Source organism: Melanotaenia boesemani, chromosome 11 (assembly GCF_017639745.1).
Source record: "Melanotaenia boesemani isolate fMelBoe1 chromosome 11, fMelBoe1.pri, whole genome shotgun sequence".
In the NCBI taxonomy this organism is placed as follows: Eukaryota; Metazoa; Chordata; class Actinopteri; order Atheriniformes; family Melanotaeniidae; genus Melanotaenia; species Melanotaenia boesemani.
This window is the reverse complement of record NC_055692.1, coordinates 16,950,738-16,972,409: the sequence shown is the minus strand read 5'-3', so window position 1 is coordinate 16,972,409 and position 21,672 is coordinate 16,950,738. Positions and strand designations below refer to the sequence as shown.

At 37.8% G+C, this 21,672-nt stretch overlaps 2 protein-coding genes across 6 annotated transcripts in view; both read right to left on the bottom strand.

Annotated features, from left to right (window-relative positions):
* bmpr1ba (bone morphogenetic protein receptor, type IBa) overlaps positions 1 to 5,723 on the bottom strand; it is a 68,512-nt gene extending 62,789 nt beyond the window's left edge. For both annotated transcript variants that reach the window (XM_042000533.1, XM_042000534.1), the window contains exon 1: positions 5,645 to 5,723. The gene's annotated coding sequence lies outside the window, so the exon portion shown is untranslated. The remainder of the gene's footprint in view (positions 1 to 5,644) is intronic.
* A 1,741-nt stretch (positions 5,724 to 7,464) lies between these two features.
* Positions 7,465 to 21,672, bottom strand: part of pdlim5a (PDZ and LIM domain 5a) — a 65,836-nt gene continuing 51,628 nt past the window's right edge. For all 4 annotated transcript variants that reach the window (XM_042000270.1, XM_042000271.1, XM_042000273.1 and 1 more), the window contains 6 exons: positions 19,835 to 19,917; positions 17,342 to 17,543; positions 15,538 to 15,718; positions 13,280 to 13,400; positions 10,398 to 10,513; positions 7,465 to 9,551 (listed from right to left, as the gene is read on the bottom strand). In XM_042000270.1, the coding sequence (XP_041856204.1) occupies positions 9,462 to 9,551; positions 10,398 to 10,513; positions 13,280 to 13,400; positions 15,538 to 15,718; positions 17,342 to 17,543; positions 19,835 to 19,917 (793 nt within the window). In that variant the 3' untranslated portion in view covers positions 7,465 to 9,461. The remainder of the gene's footprint in view (positions 9,552 to 10,397; positions 10,514 to 13,279; positions 13,401 to 15,537; positions 15,719 to 17,341; positions 17,544 to 19,834; positions 19,918 to 21,672) is intronic.

Sequence of the window (21,672 nt, the reverse complement as noted above, 5' to 3'; positions counted from 1 at the left end):
GCTTCAGCAGTTGGGGGATGTCTAGACCAGAAAGTGAAGGCACTTCCTGAAACTTAACAATGACACTTGCTCTCAGGCAAATATTTCTGCCGTCAATGATGGAATGGCACCTCAAAGGAGGCACCATGGAAATTGGAGGTCTCTCTGGTTTGGGGGTGGGCGGCAGTGGGATGAAATTGTCCCAAAAGTGAATCCAGATGGTTATCATGCGTTCCTCAGACCTGTTTTTCTCCCTCAGTCTCTCACTCATCAGTCCATCATCCCCCCCTCCTCCCCTCTCTCTCTTTGAGGGAACCACAGTGCCGGTGATTGCTTACTCGGTAAGACTTGAGCCAAACCAAACACAAGAAGACAGACTTGTGGTCCACAAAATAAAGAGTGGCCTCACAGTTCAAAGCAAACCTGCATGAGCTAAAGCATCTTCAGGGCTTAAGCTGCTGATGTTGCGCATTGGTTGCTGTCACTGCAAACAAGATGGAAATATTTATTAAAATAACTTAAAAGCAATCAAAATTTAGTGAGAGATTAGAAAGACTGACTGAGGTGAACAGCTTAAACACAATGCACCAAAAAGGATGCAAATGCCAAAAACCAGAGAAAAGAACTAAAGGAGCAGCTGAGCAGTGAAAGAAAACAGCCAAATCATGAGATCAGAAGCTGGCTGGTAGTATGTTTTCATATCCACCCTGTGGGACAAAGAGCTGAACTGATCTTATGGACTATTAATCAGGCTAATAAATCATCATTTAAACGTGGCTTATACCATGAGCCTATATGCTCCACTCAGTGTAATAATATAGCCAGCAGCTTGCTGGAACATTTCAAGTAACTCTTGGTCACATCATTGTAAAGGAACACCAATTAGCTAGTGGCTGAGCTTGAACTGCGTCCTCAGTGATTAATAGAGAATAGGGGAAATAATACCTTCATCAGAAGAAGTTGTTAGTTTAAATGTCCACCCTAAAGGAAAGCAGGGAGGTCACAGGACTGACGATTAAGACGGTAAAAATGTGTGAATGAGTGATCTGGTTCTGAAAACATAACAATGAGGTCAATATAGGATTTGCCTTTATTATAAATGGGCATACACAAACTAATCCTGTCTCACATACACACACTTCTGACCTCTATTCAGTCTCTCCAACCAGGAAGAAACATGCAAATTTCTTTGTTAACAGACATTCATAGCATAGATGCACCCACAAAATTTGCATGCACTTAAGAAACTATACAAACCAGATACTTAAATTATGCAAGGTTCTTCTAAAAAGTGTCCGTGCATGCCTGCTCGTCTTCCCCGCCACACACACTGGAGGTGTGGAGATTTATTGATTATAAGATGCATTGTGATATAGACATGAAAGACTCCCTGTGGATGCAGAAGCAGAGCATAATACAGCTTGCAGCCATTTACTGGTGATTTTCCAGCCTCAGTGAAATGATCCATTTGCACAACTTCATCATTATGTTACATGCTATTGTTGTGAAAACACCAAGGAAGTTACATTAAAAACTTATCTTGCATTGAATTATTGATTAAATGTTTTGCTTATGTTATTGTAATATGTTAGGCAATTTGATCGAGAAGGGCAGTGATCAGCAAAGTCTTTGTGAGTCAGAAATGGATTGACACTTCTAGCAGACCTCAGGCCAGATCTGACTGATAACTAGCTAACCCTTTAACATCGTCCTTTACATTCACGAACAACGTCCAGCTCCATTTAACTCCTGAGTCACATTTTCAAATTATTTCTTGAATTTGCAGCACAATTTGCAACAAGAAAAGTGGAATATAAAGCAATGCCTGAAAACTATTATACAGAATATTTCACCTAAAAATGTATACAAATTAACAGTGTTGTTATTTCTATCTACAGATATGTTAAACATCTGCATATAAAAGAAAACCAAAAATCTGACAAACACTGTGGATAATGTGTGCATGATGTGCAGAAAAAAAATGGTGAACTTTATGTGTGCACATGTGCCGACACATTCTTGTTTGAACATATCAAAGAAACAGAGGCCATAGATCACGGCTTCCATCCAAAGACTCAAATGTCTTTTTTTTTAAGTCATCCCAGCTTCAGAGGATGCCACAGGAAAACCTGATGCTATCCATGTGTGAGAAGACGAAGATCACAACACACAGACAACACACACACACAGACGCCCAAACATGGTCTTGTTTAGTTAATCACATCTTTTAATGAATTTTATTTAGTAATAACTATATTAAGTAAGAAGTGACTTTAATTAGAGAAACAAGAAAGGCTTTTGGAGCATGATGCTGCGCATTTTTAAAGGTAGCAAACACCTTTTGTCCATGTCAGAGAGCTCTTTGTCAAGATTAAGTGTGCAAAAGCTACGGTGTGATTTTTGATAGCTGAGTGGTTACAGCACATACCACATGGGGACAGTATCAGGTAGCCAGTGGACTGTGCTCTCTCTGCATGTAACTCCCCTGTTCCCTAGCCCTTATTTCCTGTCTATCCCCACTGCCCCCAAAATAACAGCATAAAAAATAGAAAATAATCAAATCCTAATGCTCAGTGTACCTGAGCACTGGGAGTACTGGAAGACTGTAAATCCTGATAACACCTGAGGGAAAATGTTAATGAAGGAAATAAATCATCTGTCCACAACTACCATGAATGAATCAGAATAAATCCAGCATGCTTGCCTGCTGTTAGAGACACAAAACAACTCACCACACCAGTGGTGACCTCAAGCGCTGCTGAAAAGGTTGTTGTTTGCTCCACAATCTGGTTTTACCTGCTGGTACTCTTCTATGCTCTATGACTCACATCCAAACAGCAGATCTGAATCTTTAAATAAATTCAAATTATTTTGAAAAATATCTTGCATAAAGCATGTAAAATTAAAGCAGCTTCAACAATTTGTTGTGCTTCTGGTAAAGTATTAAGAAAGATATACCACAAGTTGTGACACATTAACTGCAGTGAATCCAGGATCAGCAGATTAAATTTGTTGTAAATTAAGTGGAAAAAAATAAACAGCTGACAAAAAACCACAACTTAATCTGAATTTACACACATTTTTGAACATGTAGTCGTTGCACTGTGTATAATAAGCCTTTTACTAGCTGCCATGTTTTCTTTCTTGAACCCAAGTTTGAACTCCATAAATGTCACGGTCAAGTTTTAAAGCTTTAAATCAAGAAGACCTGTCTGAAAACTGTCTGGTTTCTACCTGAAAGGTTATGATTGTAAAGCAAAAACGTGACCCCAACCAGAACCAGCTTAGACTGCACTGCAGGCAAGCAAAAAAGAAAAAAAGCACAAAAATGCCAAACAAATGCCACATGCACATTTAACAGTGAATTAGCATCACTGAGTCTTAAGAGAAAGTCTTTAAACAGCTTCTGTGAACTTTTAATTTTAATTTACAACACATATAATTAAGGTAAGCAATAATTTTTCTGTGATTGTTTTTCCTTTTTCTTCTGCCTTCTTAGACAACATAACTTGAGGCATGCTGATAAATCTGAGCCATAAGGATGAGGGGTCATTTAATGGGGCACAGCCTGTTTATTATCTCAGATCTATTAGCTTTAAGGAATTTTCAGAGGCTGTGAAAATATGCACACCAGAGTATTTGTTTGAGAATTCAGGTAAAGATAAATGCGAGAAAATCTGAATAAATCAAACTGACATTGTAATTAAAAAGAGAGCAACATCTTCAAGAAGGTGGCCTCAGGCTCAAGGATCTTATCTATATCTGCTGTTGATCATTATCAACTCCACCTCCAAGTTGAGGAAATGGCTGTTGGAGGAGCTTAACACTGTCAAACTGTCCTCAGATTCACCTGAAAATTGTTTAGAAACCCTACGGAAGAGGCTGCTGCTACTCCCTAGGTATATTCAACTTCCCAAAGTAACATGATGGATCAAGGTGCCTGTGTGTGTTTTAGTCATATTGTAATTCATGATATTTGACTTAATATGACTAGATTTCCTACAGGATACAGTTTGTTAAAAAGAGTGTGTATTTGCCTTTTTTCTCCCTTCCTCAGATTTGGACACCGACATCACACTAAATCAATCAGACTTCACGTGACGCTGAACGTAACTGGATTTTTTTCTCTACTGGGCCATGTAAATGTACCCTTTGAATATATTCTGTCAGCCTTTTCCTCTTCACGTTTCAATCATCTTCTCTTCAGACAGACACAAATTGAGTTTGTTTTAGGCAAATTTGCTATTCTTGGCATGTAGATTAAGCCCCGGCAATCTGAATTTCCAGCATTCAGTTTCAGCCCGTCTCACATCGCGAGGAGTCTGACACCAATAGGTGTCTAAATTGCTGTATCTCATAATCTCTCACATTCATTCTGTATACACACAGAAAAACAGCAAGCGGTGGAAGCATTTTCTTTGCAGCTGCTACGTGAAACTCAATTACACAGCCAATTTAGAACTTGGTTGTGTTTTTTAGATTTGTGCAATATGTTCCTGACCTAAATAAAACTACAGTTAAACACAAGTGCAAACACTTAATACATTGACAGACAAGGGAAACAGTTCACACACACACACATGCACATCTGGATCTTTGCTTCTCTCACTCTTAGTTGCTGAGAGTTTTCCTGCATGGTCTTCTTGCCTTACTGCCCCCAGACCCCTTAGATGAGGTGAGGTAAGATTTGGAGCCACAGCATTGTGCCATCTGGATATGCAGACATTCTCGCATACTTGCTCATGTGAACACATACACACACACATGCAGATATACTCTTGTCATAACCCACACTGACAAACACCTGGACCTGGTTACTGGACTCAGAGGGAGAGTGAATACTATGTGCATGCCTGTGCATATAAGTGGGGTGTTTGGGGAATACTGGGTTGTAGGTTAGAGGCTAGAGGCTGTGTTCAGTCTTTCTTTACTTTTTTTTTTCTTTTTAAAAATCCCCCCCTGCTGTGTATACCCTTGAAGAAGAAAAAATGGATCATTGCTACTGCAATATTGTAATGAAACTACCCACAGATTGTCTGATGTAGCTCTGTGTAGAATGTTCTCTGGTAACTAAATAAGCTGAGGTTGAAAAGAAAAATAAAGCCTCAACGTACACACTCATGATTGGCCCCCATATATTCAAATCTACATGAAAGCAAAGTGATGGCAAGTTTTCAAATATGTAAGCACACATTTTAAAAGGAATCTACTTAACTTGACAAATGATGTAAACATGATTCATTCAGGTTGTCTAGCAGCAGACGGTACTGGTTGTTAGGGCAGAGTCAGAGGGCTTCGTAGTGGATTTACTGGACTTCTGGAAAACCAGTTGTCATAAAGGCAAACACGATCCTAAGCGGAGGATGGTGGAAACACCGCTGATACAGAGCCATGCATAAACTATCGCTTCAACTTTTCTATCCCCGGCTTTCAGTCCTTCAGCAGCAAACCGGTGAGATTATTTTCTAACAATAATCAATAAACAGCCTGATTCAACCTTGCGTGCAGGCTGTCAACACCACCCAGCAGACTGAAAAAAAAGCGTCTGTCAAACTTTTTACGGTGATTGCGCAGAATTACACTTGAAAAGCGGACCATCGTAGCTAAGTAATCCACAACCGGACTTTTTGTTTGTTTCATACGTTCAAACTTCATGTTTACTCACCCCAGGATCCTTTCTTGCTTTCTTACTTCGATAGAGAGAAAAAGTTGCAGCGCTGGGTACAGATGTGAGTCTATCTGAGTCCACGCCGAGTTGAAGTTTTTTTTTTTTTTGGCTCTATCTGACTCTCCGCCATGGACGGACTGTGAAACAAAGGGGCCCTGGGCAAATCCAGCTAAAGGGCCACCACTTCTTTCATGTGGGGACCAAACTGGATGATAGAATGGGGGAAATTATACTTAGCTTACAATTTTTAGTTGTTTTGTGTCCAAGTAGAGAATGTTGACAATAAGTTTTTGTTTTGTTTTTTGTTGTTGTTTTTTTTTCTTCTTCTGTGCACCGCTATAAAGTGGTCTCCAGCCAACCAACATGCCCAAAACATTCACATAGCCTTGATTCAAAAGCTTATGCATTTTCTACAGTTATTGTCATCTTCATTCCTCTTCTGCTTTTTTTTTTTTTTTTTTCTTCCTGTTCCTCTTTTTCTTCTCTGGTTTGTTCTTTTGCTGGCCGCATGTCAGCAATTCTGCCCCCGCAATATCTGGTGGTATTGCTCCGTTTTCTGCATTACACACCGAATAGCTAAGCTCCCTGAAAACAGACCAAATTATGCACGTAACCAGCGCAAGAAACAGATGAAATAGTCCGTCCATCTGCATATTCGTTTCCTGCGTCAAGCATAAATGGGCCTTAACTCTTTGGAAGCATGGCTTTGTACTCAGAATGCCTGTTCTGTATTCCATCTATGCCCTCTTCCCTTTCCATTCAAACACTCTCAGGGTCATGCATCAACTGTTTTCAAGAGTTGCTCCTCTACCCCTCTAAAATTTGCTCAGCTGTATGAGGTTGATTAATGTCACAATAGAGGGAATGTATTAGCAGGGTAAAAGTGTTTGGTTCAAGGCCTCAATTGAGTCATGGATAATAAAAACAGCTGCTTTTCATCTGTTTTTGTTTTTTTTTTCTTTTTTTTTTCTTTTTCTTAAGTTCAAAGTCAAGGTTAGCTTTGTTCACAGAAGAAAAATAAATTAGGCATTTTAATAGATTATTAAGATCATTAGAATATGTCATGAGATCTAGTTCTAGTTTAATGGCAAAGTGTACTTAAAATGATTGCCATTCATCCATCCATCCATCCATCCATCCATCCATCCATCATTTATACCACTTATTCCAATGCAGGGTTACAGGGGACAGAACCTATTTAGTGGCTATTAAAAGAGATCATGCACCCTAGACAGGTTACCAGTCCATTGCAGGGTCAGACTGAGTACTATGTAAAAATAATAATAATTATAAATAAACAAATAAAAATAAAACATACCAAAAGCTAAGGGTAAAGTATTACTTCTATAAAGAAACTAGCACAACTAATTCAAAGGCAGATGCTGTATGTTAATCCACAAATTATTGTGTCATATTCTGTGTGATGCTTAGGGTCAGTTTGCAGTTTTATGACACCGAATAGTGGAGACAACCATTTATATTCATACCTAAGGACACATGAGGGTGTCCTACCTCCATTCATAAAGCTGACCCTGTTTGTATCAGTGCAACCAGCCAGCTGTGTGGTAGATACATTCTCAGTCACTCTGGCTTTCTCTAATCCCAACATAGTTACTGTCTGTCTCTTAGTCTGCCTGTTCCCTTTGACCTTTGTGAGCAGTGAAGACATGGTAAATTTTCTAATTCACTGTTGATTGTAGAATTTTCTGCGGTTTCACAAGCAATAATACAGGAAGTTTAGTATAGTAAGATTGTATTACACTAACAAAAATGAGAGCAGACACAAAGAAATACAGGATGTTTCTCAATGAGGGTTTCAAAGAACATTATTTATTAAACAACTCTGATCACTGTTATTAATTCCAAATATAATTTACCATGTGTGAGTAAGTATTTAAGCATTTTTCAATAGGGTGGCATACCACCATACATTTATATTTAACCCCTATGGTCCCACACAGTAAAAAAAAACAAAACAAACAACAACAACAAAAAAAACAAACAAAACAAACAAATAGTTTTGTTGTAAGAGGGAGCATCATTGCTGTTTGTTCTGCTGTTTGGAAACACACTAGACCATATGTACCCAGCAGGGAAAATACAAAGTAAATATCAGCATGGGTGGTTCGTGGACAGTCAAGCAGACACAAAAAACACACAAAGGAAGCTACTCTCTTCCCAATACCTCCAGCAGTCCTGAAAATTACAAATAGTTATCCAAAAAGTTTAATATTTATAGTGAAATTAGACATTCCTCCCTTCTCAAAACAAAATCTAATATTACAATTACTACAACACCATATTTCCTGTGGGCCAGAAATAAGTACACACTGCAATAATATATATAGAGGACTGAGTCAGTCAGAAATATATGAAGATTTTTATTTTAATTCATATTTTAGGTTAAATAAATAGAAACAGAAACGTGACTCACAAAACAATTTGGCACAGAGTCTTGAAAATCATTACATTAACATTCTTGACTTGTAACATATTGGTGCTTGGTCTGGAGCTCCTCTTTTCAGGTTTCAACTCAAAGGGTTTACATTTTAATCCATCTTTGGTGCACAGGAAACTGCGTAATGCCACTTATCCTTCTGTGGCAGCAAATTATTTGTTTGCTAGTTAAACAGTAACAACAAAAAAATGTAATTCTTTAGTGCTTGCTCATTATCAGCTGCACAACGGACGAAGAGGACTAGACACCAAACTCCCAAGAGTGTGACTAATGTTGAAATTCTTAAATTCTTGTTATTACGTCCCCTTCTCTTGTCTTTTGTTTGACTTCTTGCCATTGTTTTAATTTAAGTTTTCAATAACAATTTGTTAGCTATTACAAATACTTGTTTAAAGTTTAATAAAACATTATTTTTAAATGTTCAAATACACAATAAAATACATTTTATCACAAAATCCTTCGCCACGTTGCCAGGGTGATGCATCCCATAGTCATTATGTAACCAGCAACGGTACCCTTTAGGTATAAAAACAGAAGGAGTGTGCTCCTATCCAAATGTCAGTAGATCACAAGTTTCAGTTCACTGTTTTTACTCAGACAGCAGCTTAAATCATCACTCTAGATATTTAGCTAAATCTACGTCCAACAAAAGCTTTTTAAAAGCTAAACTATTCTTCAACTATCAATACATATTCTAATATTTTAAACTGTATGTGAATATGACACTAACATAAAACAAAGGTAAATTATAGGTGATTCTATGATATTCCACTGAACTTGTGATAGCAGCTGTTCTGATCAATAATACTGATCACAGCTTTATAAGAATTAACATTTTATTTTCTGCATGGACATTCATCCATAATATAGCATGAATAAGAATATATGTTTTCCACACACTTCTCATGTTTATAAGGATAATCAGTGATATGTAGTTTGACAAGGCAAAACAGATCTTACACCTTTAACTTTTCAGAAACTAAAGATTAAATTCAGGATTTAACAATAAAGATGAAAGTCCTGTGTAGTGGAAAATGTCACTTTGCTATTACTCAAAGGTGTAGCTCATGAATTGCACCATGTGGTAATAAAATAGTCTTGTGTGAATGAGTGCATGAAATCCATTTAGTACAGGAAAATCAATTTAAACTAATCACTTATTTTCTGAACAAACTTGATCAAACTAAGAATAATTACTATTAACTTTGTTATTTAATCTGACAGGATAACCTGCTATCATGCAGGAGTATTGACTAAATTGTATGTTTACACAAGCTAAGTTCTAATTCTGCTCTAAGATGTTCTTCACACCAGGAGAGACCATGGTGCCAGAGAAGTGTGAGAAGGGTTCAGCCTTCATATCTTCAGTGTATGTGCATGCTTCTTGCAAAGGGGTTTGTCCTTCTTAGAGAAAAATGTTTGACCCTCCAGAGTGGTACAGCACACCTGTAAAGAACCCATCGTGCATACACACACACAAACACACACACACACACAATATGAAGAACTTTAGCAACAAAAGTTAAACAGCTTCAAAAGTAAATAGCAAATTTTTTCAGCCCATCTTAATGAAGACCAAGGAAAAAGGTCTAGACTTCAGGAGCAGGAGAACCAGTCCAGTTTCTGTCACTATCTAAGGTTCTGAGGTTGATGTTATTTACAGCTACAGCTTTGAAGTGCAACTGGACAACTAACTGAATTGGACCTGCCACATGGAGACAGTGTACAAGAAAAGACAACACCAGTTGTACTTCTTACAGAGGCTTACGTCCTACAATATCTAAGGGCCTCTGTCGTACACCTTCTACCTTTCTGTGTTCTGATCTTTGGGGTAGTGTGTTGGCGGGGGTCAGTGATCAAGAAAGTTGTGTCCAGCTTTTGTTCCAACAACAAAGCCCCCCCTTCCAAATCTTTTTGTTGATTAAATCTCTATCAAGTAAGGGTAAATGTGTCTAAAGGTTTGACTGCTACAGTCTCCCATTACAGATCAGTAATGTATCCATCCCATCTTGTATGATCATCCAAAAATATGGAATTTTTTAAAATACCATAGTAGCATGTAATAAAAGGTGTCATTTTGACCCACTGAGTACATGGACCTAAGATTGGATCTATGTATACATGGTACAGTATGTTTGTGTCTGGTTTATCTTAGTGTGAACTTTTTACCCTTGCACTGCAAAAATGTTTAACTCAAATAAAAAGAAACAGAGATCTATCAGTTGCAGGAAAAGATTAGAGGCAAATGTTACATGCATGCAACAGTCATCCATGTGTTTGATTTTAACTTACAGCACAAACAAAGCAGGTATCATGCCAGGTGTAACCCAGTGCCTCCAGGAATTTGTCTCCAGCCTCGATGGGGAACTCACAGCCATGGCAGCCAGTCCCAAACAAACTGTAAAAGTCTTTAAAAAATTAAAATAATATGAAACACCTTAAAATGAACCATTTGAGGTTTACAGTTTTGATGATAGAGCCCAATCAAACAATTCAACTTTATATCAATCAAGCAAATGCAATTAAAAGTTATTTATAAGAAATTCATGAAATCACAGAATCAATTAATACAGAGGCTATGCACAATAAAAGAAACTGCATGAAAAAAATATAATGGTTTTCAATATAAAGCATAAGTTATAAGAAAAGAACACATATGTGTGAAAATAATCACAGGAATCAGAGCTATAAATAAATGAATAAATGGAGCTATTTTAAGAATAGTATGAAACTAACAGGTAACCAGTATTAACACATTAAAACAGAAAAAAAGTGTTCCCCTTTTTAGGTTCCATTCAGTCCTCAAGCAGCTTCATTTTTAAGCCCCTCTGATACATGATATATGAAGAAAAAGTGCCACATTTAATTCACATACAATATTTTACTCCTCTTCCCATTTTACATGTACAGTCATGATTTATTAGGCCCGAGCACCGAAGGCGGTGCGAAGGCCTATTGTAATGCAAGCGTTTTTTCTTCTTCTTCTTCCTATTCTTATTATTCTTCTCCGAACTCGAACACATTTTTGGGGTACTGCCCATGCTCGAAAACTCACCAACTTTTGCCTACCCCCCCAAAGGAATGTGTAAATTTACATATGGTGGGGTGCTCGGGACTGTTCGGGCAAAATTGCACGAGAGCGCAACCTATTTATGGTGCCCCGCCACTGCATGTCATCAATCTTCGTGAAAATTGCTACATATGTTCTAAATGGTGGGGCGAACAAAAAATCCTCTTGGAGCATGTATGGAAAGCAAACAGGAAGTTGGCCATTTTGGGTCAAAGTCGCCATTTTGACGTTTTACTCACCTCACATTTGAACGAACTCCTCCTAGAGATATTATCGGATTGACACCAAAACGGCTTAGGATGTTCAGAAGCCATGTGTGATCAAAAGTTATCAAAAACTTTCTCAAAGGAGTAATTTGAACGAACTCCTCCTACAGATTCTATCATATTTACCTCAAAATCACTCCACAGGCATGTGTGATTAAAAGTTATCAAAAACTTTCTCAAAGGAGAAGGGCATGGCAGGGGCGTGGCCTCAAACTTTGATATCTCGCCATGAGAGACAAAACTGATATAACTTACATATAAAACAACCTATCCTCATCCAAAATGGCCACGTATGATGTCATTTCCATGTTGACCACATCTACATGTCCAGATGTTGTCAACGCCATAGCCCCGCCCCCTGGAAACAGGAAGTACCCCATTTTTTACCATTGAAAACCTTAAAAACCTACTCAAACTTATTAATATCATTCTTGGAGACCTCATCATTGAAAATATCACAAACTCCTTAGACAATCATGATTAAAATGGCTGCCTGGTAGGTTTCAGTCCCCCGCCATCAAACAGGAAGTGGCTATAACTCTGGATTAGGTTGACCAAAGTACGTGATATTTGGCAGTTGTCATTAAAGGCCCAACCTCAACATGTTTGTACATGAGCAAACAGTATAGCGCCACCTACTGGCCATGTTGATATTTGCAGATCTTAAAACCATGCTTTTGTTTGGATTCATTTCACACTATTGTTCAGAACATGGTCATGAACACTTCTGATGCCATTATTGGTCCCAGTGATGTACCAGGTGATCCTCAGGAGACAATGACCATCCAAGGCAGAAAACCTGGGGACGAGTGAGCATATGGCTGACAGTGAGAGCGAATGTGCTGGGGGAGGGAGGTTGCTGGCTGATGAGGTGGTGCAATAGGCCGAAGCGGCGCCAGAGGTGCGAGGGCCTTCATCGCTGCTTGCAGCTTTAATTTATTTTTAGTATTATTAGACATTTAATTTAGTTAATTTGTTTTTATGTATTGTACAAAAAAACTATATATATATATATATATATATATATATATATATATATATATATTCTAATATGTTATCATGTTTATACAATATAAATATCTTATCAAAATATTGCTTCATTTCTTTTGTCCTGTTAATCATTGATTGGTAATTACAACATATACATATACAGTATCAAATTTGATGAAATATTCAATTATTCTACAGGGAGTAGTTGTGGATGACTCAACAATATCCGATGAAGTGGCTAATTTGCATATATATATATATGTGTATATATATATATATATATATATATATATATATATACTACTATTCAAAAGTTTGGGGTCGCTTTGCCATGGGATTCAATAGGGAAGTGACCCCAAACTTTTGAACGGTAGTGTATATATATATATATATATACATATATATATATATATATATATATATGTATATATATATGTGTGTGTGTGTGTGTGTGTGTGCGTGTGTGTGTGTGTGCGTGTGTACCATGCATCCTCATCATCCAATACTAGAAAGCATATACTAGAAAACAGCCTTTAAATAGGTGCCCACTGTAGTATCAAGCATTAGAACAATCCAGACCACGAACCAGTCTTAAAAGTACACACTCTGACTGAAACAGCTCCTGAAGTTGATCCCTGAGGTACTCCAGAGTGTACCCTACTTTGGAGGAATTTCTTTATTATTTGTTTCAGCAAATGTAGGATGATCTTAAGGATCAATATGAAGCCACACATATGTTTGGTCCTATGCTTTTGTGTACTGCTGCAGATTTTGGAACTGAAGTACTTCACACATGTAGGCAATTATTTCACAAATAAATATATTGGTGATGACCCTGTATCACTGACCTTGCTCACAGTATGGTTCTCCATCCTCCAGGTGGAAGGTGTTGTTTCTGATTGGCTGCTGACAGGCAGCACACAGAAAGCAATAAACATGCCACGTCTGTTTGAGTGCATTTATTACCTCCTGAATTAAAAAAAAAGAAAAAAAAAAGAATCAGTTTCTGTAATAAATCTCTGTTGGGTCAGAATGGATAAATGTATCAGTCCTTCAGTCAGTCTTTTTTTCTCATGTCACCTTTCAATATTCCTTTTTTGTTTTTTGTTTTTTCTTCTAGAGTCTCATGACCCAGCTTAAAATAGACATATTGATTTCTTTCCCAGCCTTAAACTGTGAGAACAAGACAGGACAGGGAATCAATGGAAAGTTGGTGGGCCGGAGTGAAATGAAGGATTAGGAGAGAGGGAGTGAGAAAACAGGTTAATAAGAAGCCGTAAGCTGGTTGAAGATGTGTGAGAAATAGAGGGTTGAAAGAGATTGAGGCTAAAGAGGTTAGAACATGTGAGAGATGACTGTCAGAGCTGCTCTGAGAGCAGTAATTTCAGCTTCATGACACTTTGGGTTCAAAACACACTTGCAGCTTTTAGGCCTCTAAGCCTAATTCTCTTAATATCAGAGTATGCTGCATTCCATAATCTCTGTGGTGGTCTCCATAGATATTTCTCTGTCTGTTCAACTTTCTTGCCCCTGTAGGCTTGGAGCTAAAGGGAAGCAAGCTTTTTAAAAGTGATCCTTTGATGGTGGTTGCTTCTGTGATTCATTCAGCGTGTGCAGAATTATTAGGCAAATGAGTATTTTGCTCACATCATCCTCTTTATGCATGTTGTTCTACTCCAACCGGTACAGGCTTGAAAGCCTACTACCAATAAAGCATATCAGGTGATGTGCATCTCTGTAATGGGAAGGGGTGTGGTCTAATGACATCAACACCCTATATCAGGTGTGCATAATTATTAGGCAACTTCCATTCCTTTGGCAAAATGGGTCAGAAGAGTGATTTGACGGACTCTGAAAAGTCAAAAAATAGTAAGATGTCTTGCAGAGGGATGCAGCACTCCTAAAATTGCCAAACTTTTGAGGCGTGATCATCGAACAATCAAGAGTTTCATTCAAAATAGTCAACAGGGTCGCAAGAAGCATGTTGAAAAAACAAGGCGCAAAATAACTGCCCATGAACTGAGGAAAATCAAGCGTGAAGCTGCCAAGATGTCATTGGCCACCAATTTTGCCATATTTCAGAGCTGCAACATCACTGGAGTGCCAAGAAGCACAAGGTGTGCAATACCCACTCCGACTCAGACACCAGCAAGGTGGAGGTGGGATACTGGTATGGGCTGGTATCATCAAAAATGAGCCTGTGGGACCTTTTCGGGTTGAGGATGGAGTCAAGCTCAACTCCCAGTCCTACTGCCAGTTTCTGGAAGACACCTTCTTCAAGCAGTGGTACAGGAAGAAGTCAGCATTGTTCAAGAAAAACAGGATTTTCCTGCAGGACAATGCTCCATCACACGCATCCAAGTACTCCACTGCGTGGCTGGCCAGAAAAGGTCTAAAAGAAGAAAAAATAATGACATGGCCTCCTTGTTCACCTGATCTTAACCCCATAGAGAACCTGTGGTCCCTCATCAAATGTGAGATCTACAGGGAGGGAAAACAGTACACCTCTCTGAACAGAAAGGTGGTTATATTGGTCACTGATCTGTTTTTGTTTTGTTTTTGAATGCCAGAAATGTATATTTGTAAATTTTGAGTTGTTATATTGGTTTCCCTGGTGAAAATAAATAAGTGAAATGGGTATATATTTGGTTTTTGTTAAGTTGCCTAATAATTATGCACAGTAATAGTCACCTGCACACACAGATATCCACCTAAGATACTAAAACTAAAAAAGCCCCACTCCAACTTCCAAAAATATTCAGCTTTGATATTTATGAGTCTTTTGTGTTCATTGTGAACATAGTTGTTATTCTATAATAAAATTAATCCTCAAAAATACAACTTGCCTAATAATTCTGCACACCCTGTATAGTCGTTGGTTACAGAAAAAATACAAAAAGTAGAATGTCTAATAGACACAAAGGGGCACTGTCATGTGTAGTCTCCAAACAACAGGTGTTGCAGCAACCACACATTATGTCACGCTTACCTAAATCTAAACATTAAGTGTTTACTGGCTTAAAATATTCAGATATGGTTATAATGATGAGTAACAAAACATGTCCTCCTCTCAGTAACCATTCTTTCTTTTTATATACAAACTTACCCCAAGTATCTTGGCCTGGCAGCGGCTGCATGCAGGAGCAAAAAACTCTTCATAGCAGTGTTCACAGTGCACAGAACCCTTTTCTTCCACAAAACCGACATCTGCCAGGGACGAGCGGCAGTGTGCACAGTTAAATTCCTCCTTATGCCACGATTTCCCCATTGCAACCAAAAATGGTCCTCTGAAAAAATAGATAGTAAGAGGTTGAACATAAAAACTCTTTATTGGGAATAAATAAACCCATGTGGAAAAGATGCATGTGTTACATTGACATCTTATTAAAATTAATGTGAACAAGTTTTAGCTGTATTAGTCATACTATGAGTTCTAAATGTATAGTAGCACTCAGATACAATATTCAACGTCACTGGAGAATTAAAAGTAATTCTGAATTATGATCTATTGAAGTTCTAAATTAATCACAATATTTACTTTTTCATAAGGAAGCCTTGTCATTGAACTTTATGATTTGTCAGTAATTGTGTAATTTCTAATAGACAACATATACCCTCAAAATAAGACCTGGCAGATACAGTGGATTTATTCAGGAGGACTATGGGGATTAGTTTTGATATTTTTACTTCTAATATTATTCTAAAAACGTGTCAAAGTAATTAACAGATAATCAAATGTATAGGTTCAGGCTCTGCATTAGTGCTGATTAACTCATCTATGAATTCACTCAGCTTTCCATTGAAGTCACTGTCAGGACCACATGTTAAAAAAACATTTAGACCATTGCCCTGCTTCTCCCGAGACAACACGTTGGTCCTGTCTGATCAGATAAAGAGGGAAACTATAGACTTATTCACTGAGCTTATCGGCACTTATTTTAACAGTGGCCCAATCTACCAGCTATTAGCATGTAAGCAAACCATTCCTGGATGACATGCGACACAAACGGAGATAATGCTCAGGTCAGTCTGTCAGCTCCCAAACAAGAGAGATCACCTCTCTTGATTATCCTTGTGAAAAGGGTAAATACCTAATTAGACCTAAATAGCATGAATGTGCAATGTTTTTTGCACATTTAACAACACATTTTGATGACAGCCTCTTTACTATCAAAGTCAGAGCCTATGGATTCTTCAGGATTCTTCAGCAGCTGCAAGAGGGTACCAAGATGAAAAGAATTCTTTTAACTCTAAATATGTCTTTTTCTGAGGTGTAATTAAATAAGGCAGATATCCATGTATAAAATCATGTTTAGAGTGGGTCAACATGTAGTTTTGCCTTCCCTCTGCAACTATTCAGAATTAGTAATTTTTGTAATTTATTTATATTTCTCAGTTAAGTTGAACTAACTTCTCTTATGATGACAGCAAATCCAAGTTATTGTAAATAAGTCTACTGGTGTTAGTTCTGCACATAGATGAAAAAATAGGGCATCTCCAACATCTGTGTTGTTTTTCAGTTGATGTAGCTGACGAAGTTATTTGAGAGGATCAAATACAGAGGCCTTTTGAAGTGATGGGACCTTTAATCGTAAAAAAAGCTAAATACCAGCATTTTCAAGGAATGTGTACAGTTCGGAGAGCTTCTGGCATCTGAAGCTGGAAAACTGCCCTGGAAAAGTATTGCATTTCTAGAGGTAAGGTCAAGGACGTTGAAGTAAATATATGAGATTCCCTAAACAGTCTTAAATGTCATAGAATCGTTACTAAGATCTCTTTGCACCAAGCATTCACACTAAAAATGGAAATTACAAAATTGTACTTGTATGTATTAGAAAAAAAAAATTGATGCACAATAACACAAGCTGTGAGGTGACCATTGACATTAACCACCATATCTGTTCCCTAACCTGATGACCATGTTGCAATGTGCACACATGGGTGTTCGAGTCCCAGCAGGGATATGCTCTGCCATCTGAACCAAAGTGTCCTCATCTTTAGGGTGCGGCTGAGGCACAGGTCGAGCTGGGATAGGACCCCTTGGGACGCTGGTGTTGCCATTACCCTTCATCCCGAAAGATGGAGTGATCAAACCGATCTGTGGACTGAGGCCTACAGGAGGTGGAAGAGAAAAAAGACTGCACTGATTGAGACACACAGAAGTAGAGATGTTTGAAGGATCAGGCATAGATGTAAAAAAAAAAACAAAAAAAAAAAACACACACTTTTGGGGCCACAAAGGCTATGGAAATGTGTGTTTTTTCCCTAGTTTGTAAGTTATTTGACCTCTGCCCTCCTTGACTACACACCCAGCAGGTGTCATGTTTTTGCATGCAGCTGGCAGACTACTGCTGTCACAGCCATGGATTCACCGCATCAATCTTCAGAAACACACACAATTTTTCTACTTTCAACACATTCCTATGGGCTATATGTGTGCACACATGACCAAACACACACAACCACACATAGACCACCAAGACATTCCATCTGCGAAAACCAGACACCTGGCTAAACACATAATTTGGCCTTTGATCTCCACAGTATAAATGGAAATATGGCGTTTTTGGATGTGTGTTAACAGTGAGGGAAAGCTTGCATTGCAGCTGACTTTACAACTGTATGTAATAAGGTGTGCCTGATGGCTTTACAGTTGTTTGGGTTAGCAGGGTATTCATTTAAAGCCTTCTATTTTGAGGTAAAAGTTGGGATGTGTCTAACACATCCAAGCCTTCACTATACACACAATAGTAAAGAGGGCTACTATTAGATGTTTCTTTACAAGATGACTGCAAAACAACAATTTTCTACAAAAAAGTTTCAGAATTTATCACATATAATGACTTTAATGTGAATCAGTTTTCTGTGCAAAGTTTTAGCCAAAAGCCTCTTAGTGAAACTGCCATTAGTCATGCTAGCATGTATGTTTTGCATGGTGAAGATGAAGAAGCAGGCGACTAAAGGATTCTGATTCTAATGTGGCTGCGTTTCTAAATTTCATCTGAATCATTTTTTCCTTTTTACAATACACAATAACAAGTAAATAACCATTGCTAATAACAGCTTTTGTAAATACATTTTCTTTTAGATCATAGATGGGACAGTGACTTAATGCTGCTGGGACACTATATGACTGGTAGTATATTCTAGCAAGTATAAAAACATTTAGCATTTTTGTTGAGCAGCACTTGCATCAGCGGGAGAAATGAAAGAGAACAATGGTGTTTAAAGATCAGACAGAGTAGAAGCTGTAGCTAAGCATAGCATTATTTGAAAAGAATGAACTTTTGTCTAAATAATATATCATTTGAAGCCATACAAGGTAAAGTGAATCATACACAGAACAGGCATCCATGCTTGATTGAGTGCTGATGGGGATTATACTGCAGCTCTGTGTCTTGCCTCCAGAACGTTATTCATAACTCCCCACAGGTCCCCTCAATAAATATTATCTTTCTGACAAAGTAGAGCTGCTGCACATGTGATGGAGCAAGGTGCCATGGGCAAATTTGGACCTGTTTAATGGCCTTCCACAAAGGAAAAACATGAGAGGAGGAAAAGAAACTCTGCAATGACCTATTTCACAACACATGTCAAGCTTCAGCCATGGAAAATAAGTCTTTTCCCCCTTGCTAACTGAATGTATCAACATTCAGCCCTACAGCTGTAAATCAGTTTCACACTCTTCTAGGACTAGGAGCCCTGTTTTGTGTGTGTGAGAAGAAAAAGCCCCCTTTTCCTTTTGCCAAAGAAATATTTTGAACAAATAATAAATCAAAACACAAACTTAGAAGGTTTTGCTAACTTTTTAACTGAGCACTTTCTTACCTGATTGTATTTAATTTTATTTTGTGAGTGTATACAATTCACACAACCAGTGCTAAAACAATTCAGGCCCATGGGTCTGATTAAACTCCACTGATTTAGTTAATAAAAAATGCCACAAAATCCCTTAAAAGCAACATGCACATACTCATACGTATATGATTTTGTTCGATTTTGGAGAATATTCAATGCATTATCCCATAGTTTCCATGCAGACTTAGCAATAGGACAAACATAAAGTATTTTATTTAATCTGTTTATCTTGCATTGTATTTTTTATATTTATTTACATTTATTTACACTGTTAAAAGGAGACATGCCAACTGTACATTAGTTTCCATTTTCAGATTTTATGAAGGATGTAGTAATACAGGTTAGCAGTGATTATAGCCAGTGCTCCCTTTTATGACTATTAATGCATCCATTTTTGATATTCACGTAATCCAACTTAACCTATTCCAACTGTTATAAGGCATGAGGCAGGGTACAACCTAGACAGGTGACCAGTCCTTTAATGAGCAGCTGAGTGAGCAACTAAATGAAAAACCATCACAAGAGAGATGCCATGTACTGCTTACCCTGGATTGGAGCTGGTCCTTTGATCATAGTCTTAACAACTGCAGACTCATGGGAGTTGAGTTCAGGCTCATCACTCTCCTCACTGTGCAGACAGACAGAGGGAAAACACAAATTATATTTACATCGCTTACAATGTTTTGAAATCAAACACATTCACAAAATAAGAAATTGCAATATACTCAGCGACAAAGTCTGAATGAGGACCTAAAACTGATTCACTGGAGGCCTCACCTACTATAAAAGTGAATAATAATACAATTCAATTTCTTGAGGTCATGTCAAAATACAGTGAGACAGACTCCAGACCATGTACTTGCTGACAAAGCAGAAATGGTGAAAGTCAATCAAAATGAACTGCAACTACAGCAATAAACAGTACGGTACTCAACTTCATGCACACTTCTTCCTTATGAGCACGGTACCCATGTGCCACCTTTAAAACAGAACAGAGTCCAGGCCACAGGTTTGATGGCTAGAGAAAAGTGGGTTTATGTAGGACTACGCGAACATCAATTCAAAAGTGCTGCCAGAACACTTTAATGATTCAGATGAGGAGATGAGAGGAACAATAAAGAGAATTATAAAAATGTTTCCATTAGAAATGGACTGGACTAATGTCAGATGACCAGATGGAAAGAAGGCAAAGTCCTTATCAAGCAGTAAAGAATCACACTACATCTATTTAATTCCATTAAGTGATTAGTTTGCATATTTGTTGCAGCCGACATTTTTAACAATGAATATGATTGCCCCCCATCCTTTATATATATATATATATGTATATATATATATATATATATATATATATATATGTACACGTGTGTGTGTGTGTGTTTAAATCAGAACAAAACATCAGGGTAAAGTGGAATACAAACATTTTACTGGTCAACAAAATTAAATTGCTAACACGTCGCTTCAATAAACAACTAAAGAAAAAAGACAGCACAATGTATGAAGGTGTAGCTCATACTTTCCATCAGCATTGACCTCCTTTCCTCTCATACTCTCTCCAAGGCCTCAAACATGATGATGCTGTTTCCTCCGATGACCACCATGCCAGTGGGCATGTTTTCCTGGGCCCATTTCCAGACAGTCGTCCACCACCAGGTCCATGAAGGGGTCAGACCCATCCATAAACTTTTTTAATTCAGGTGGATGGGCTTTGCTCATTTCATCAGAATTTTGAGTTAGCTGGTGGGCCTCTTTTTAAGGATTTTGTTTAACAAAACCACAGAAGAAAAGCTAATAAATACCCTAAATATACAACATAGGGATAATGTTTATAGAGAAAAAAATGGAAGCATTGGGAGTTTATTGTCATCAGCCACTAAGATGTAAAACTAAATCGGCTCATTATACTAGATATATTAGTAAAAAAGCAATGTATGATGCTGCAGGACAATGTTCTTCAACTGTCGCCATCAGTTCTTGGATATTTTCCTGCTTGCACTCACTCATTAACAAGCTTGTGAAGCACCTGAGAAAAAGATCTGCTTCATCTGAATCGGGTATGTTGTAACAGGGAAAATCTAAAACCTGCAGAGCTGTGGCCCTCAAGGACCAAAGTTGAAGATCTCCACTGTAGGGTTCTAAACAGCAGTTACATGACACATGTAATCTCTGAAAAAGCATAAATAAACAATATTTGTAACATTTCTACATGTGCTTTCTCGCAGTTTCAAAAGATAACATGTTTTCTGAGGCAAAGTTTATATGAGTACAACACGGTCTCTACTGGGTCAAAATGTTTTCTTGACACACAAATATAACAAAATATACTCATGTCATATCATTGATAGTGCAAGGATCTTATTAAGGAAAAACATTTAGACAACAG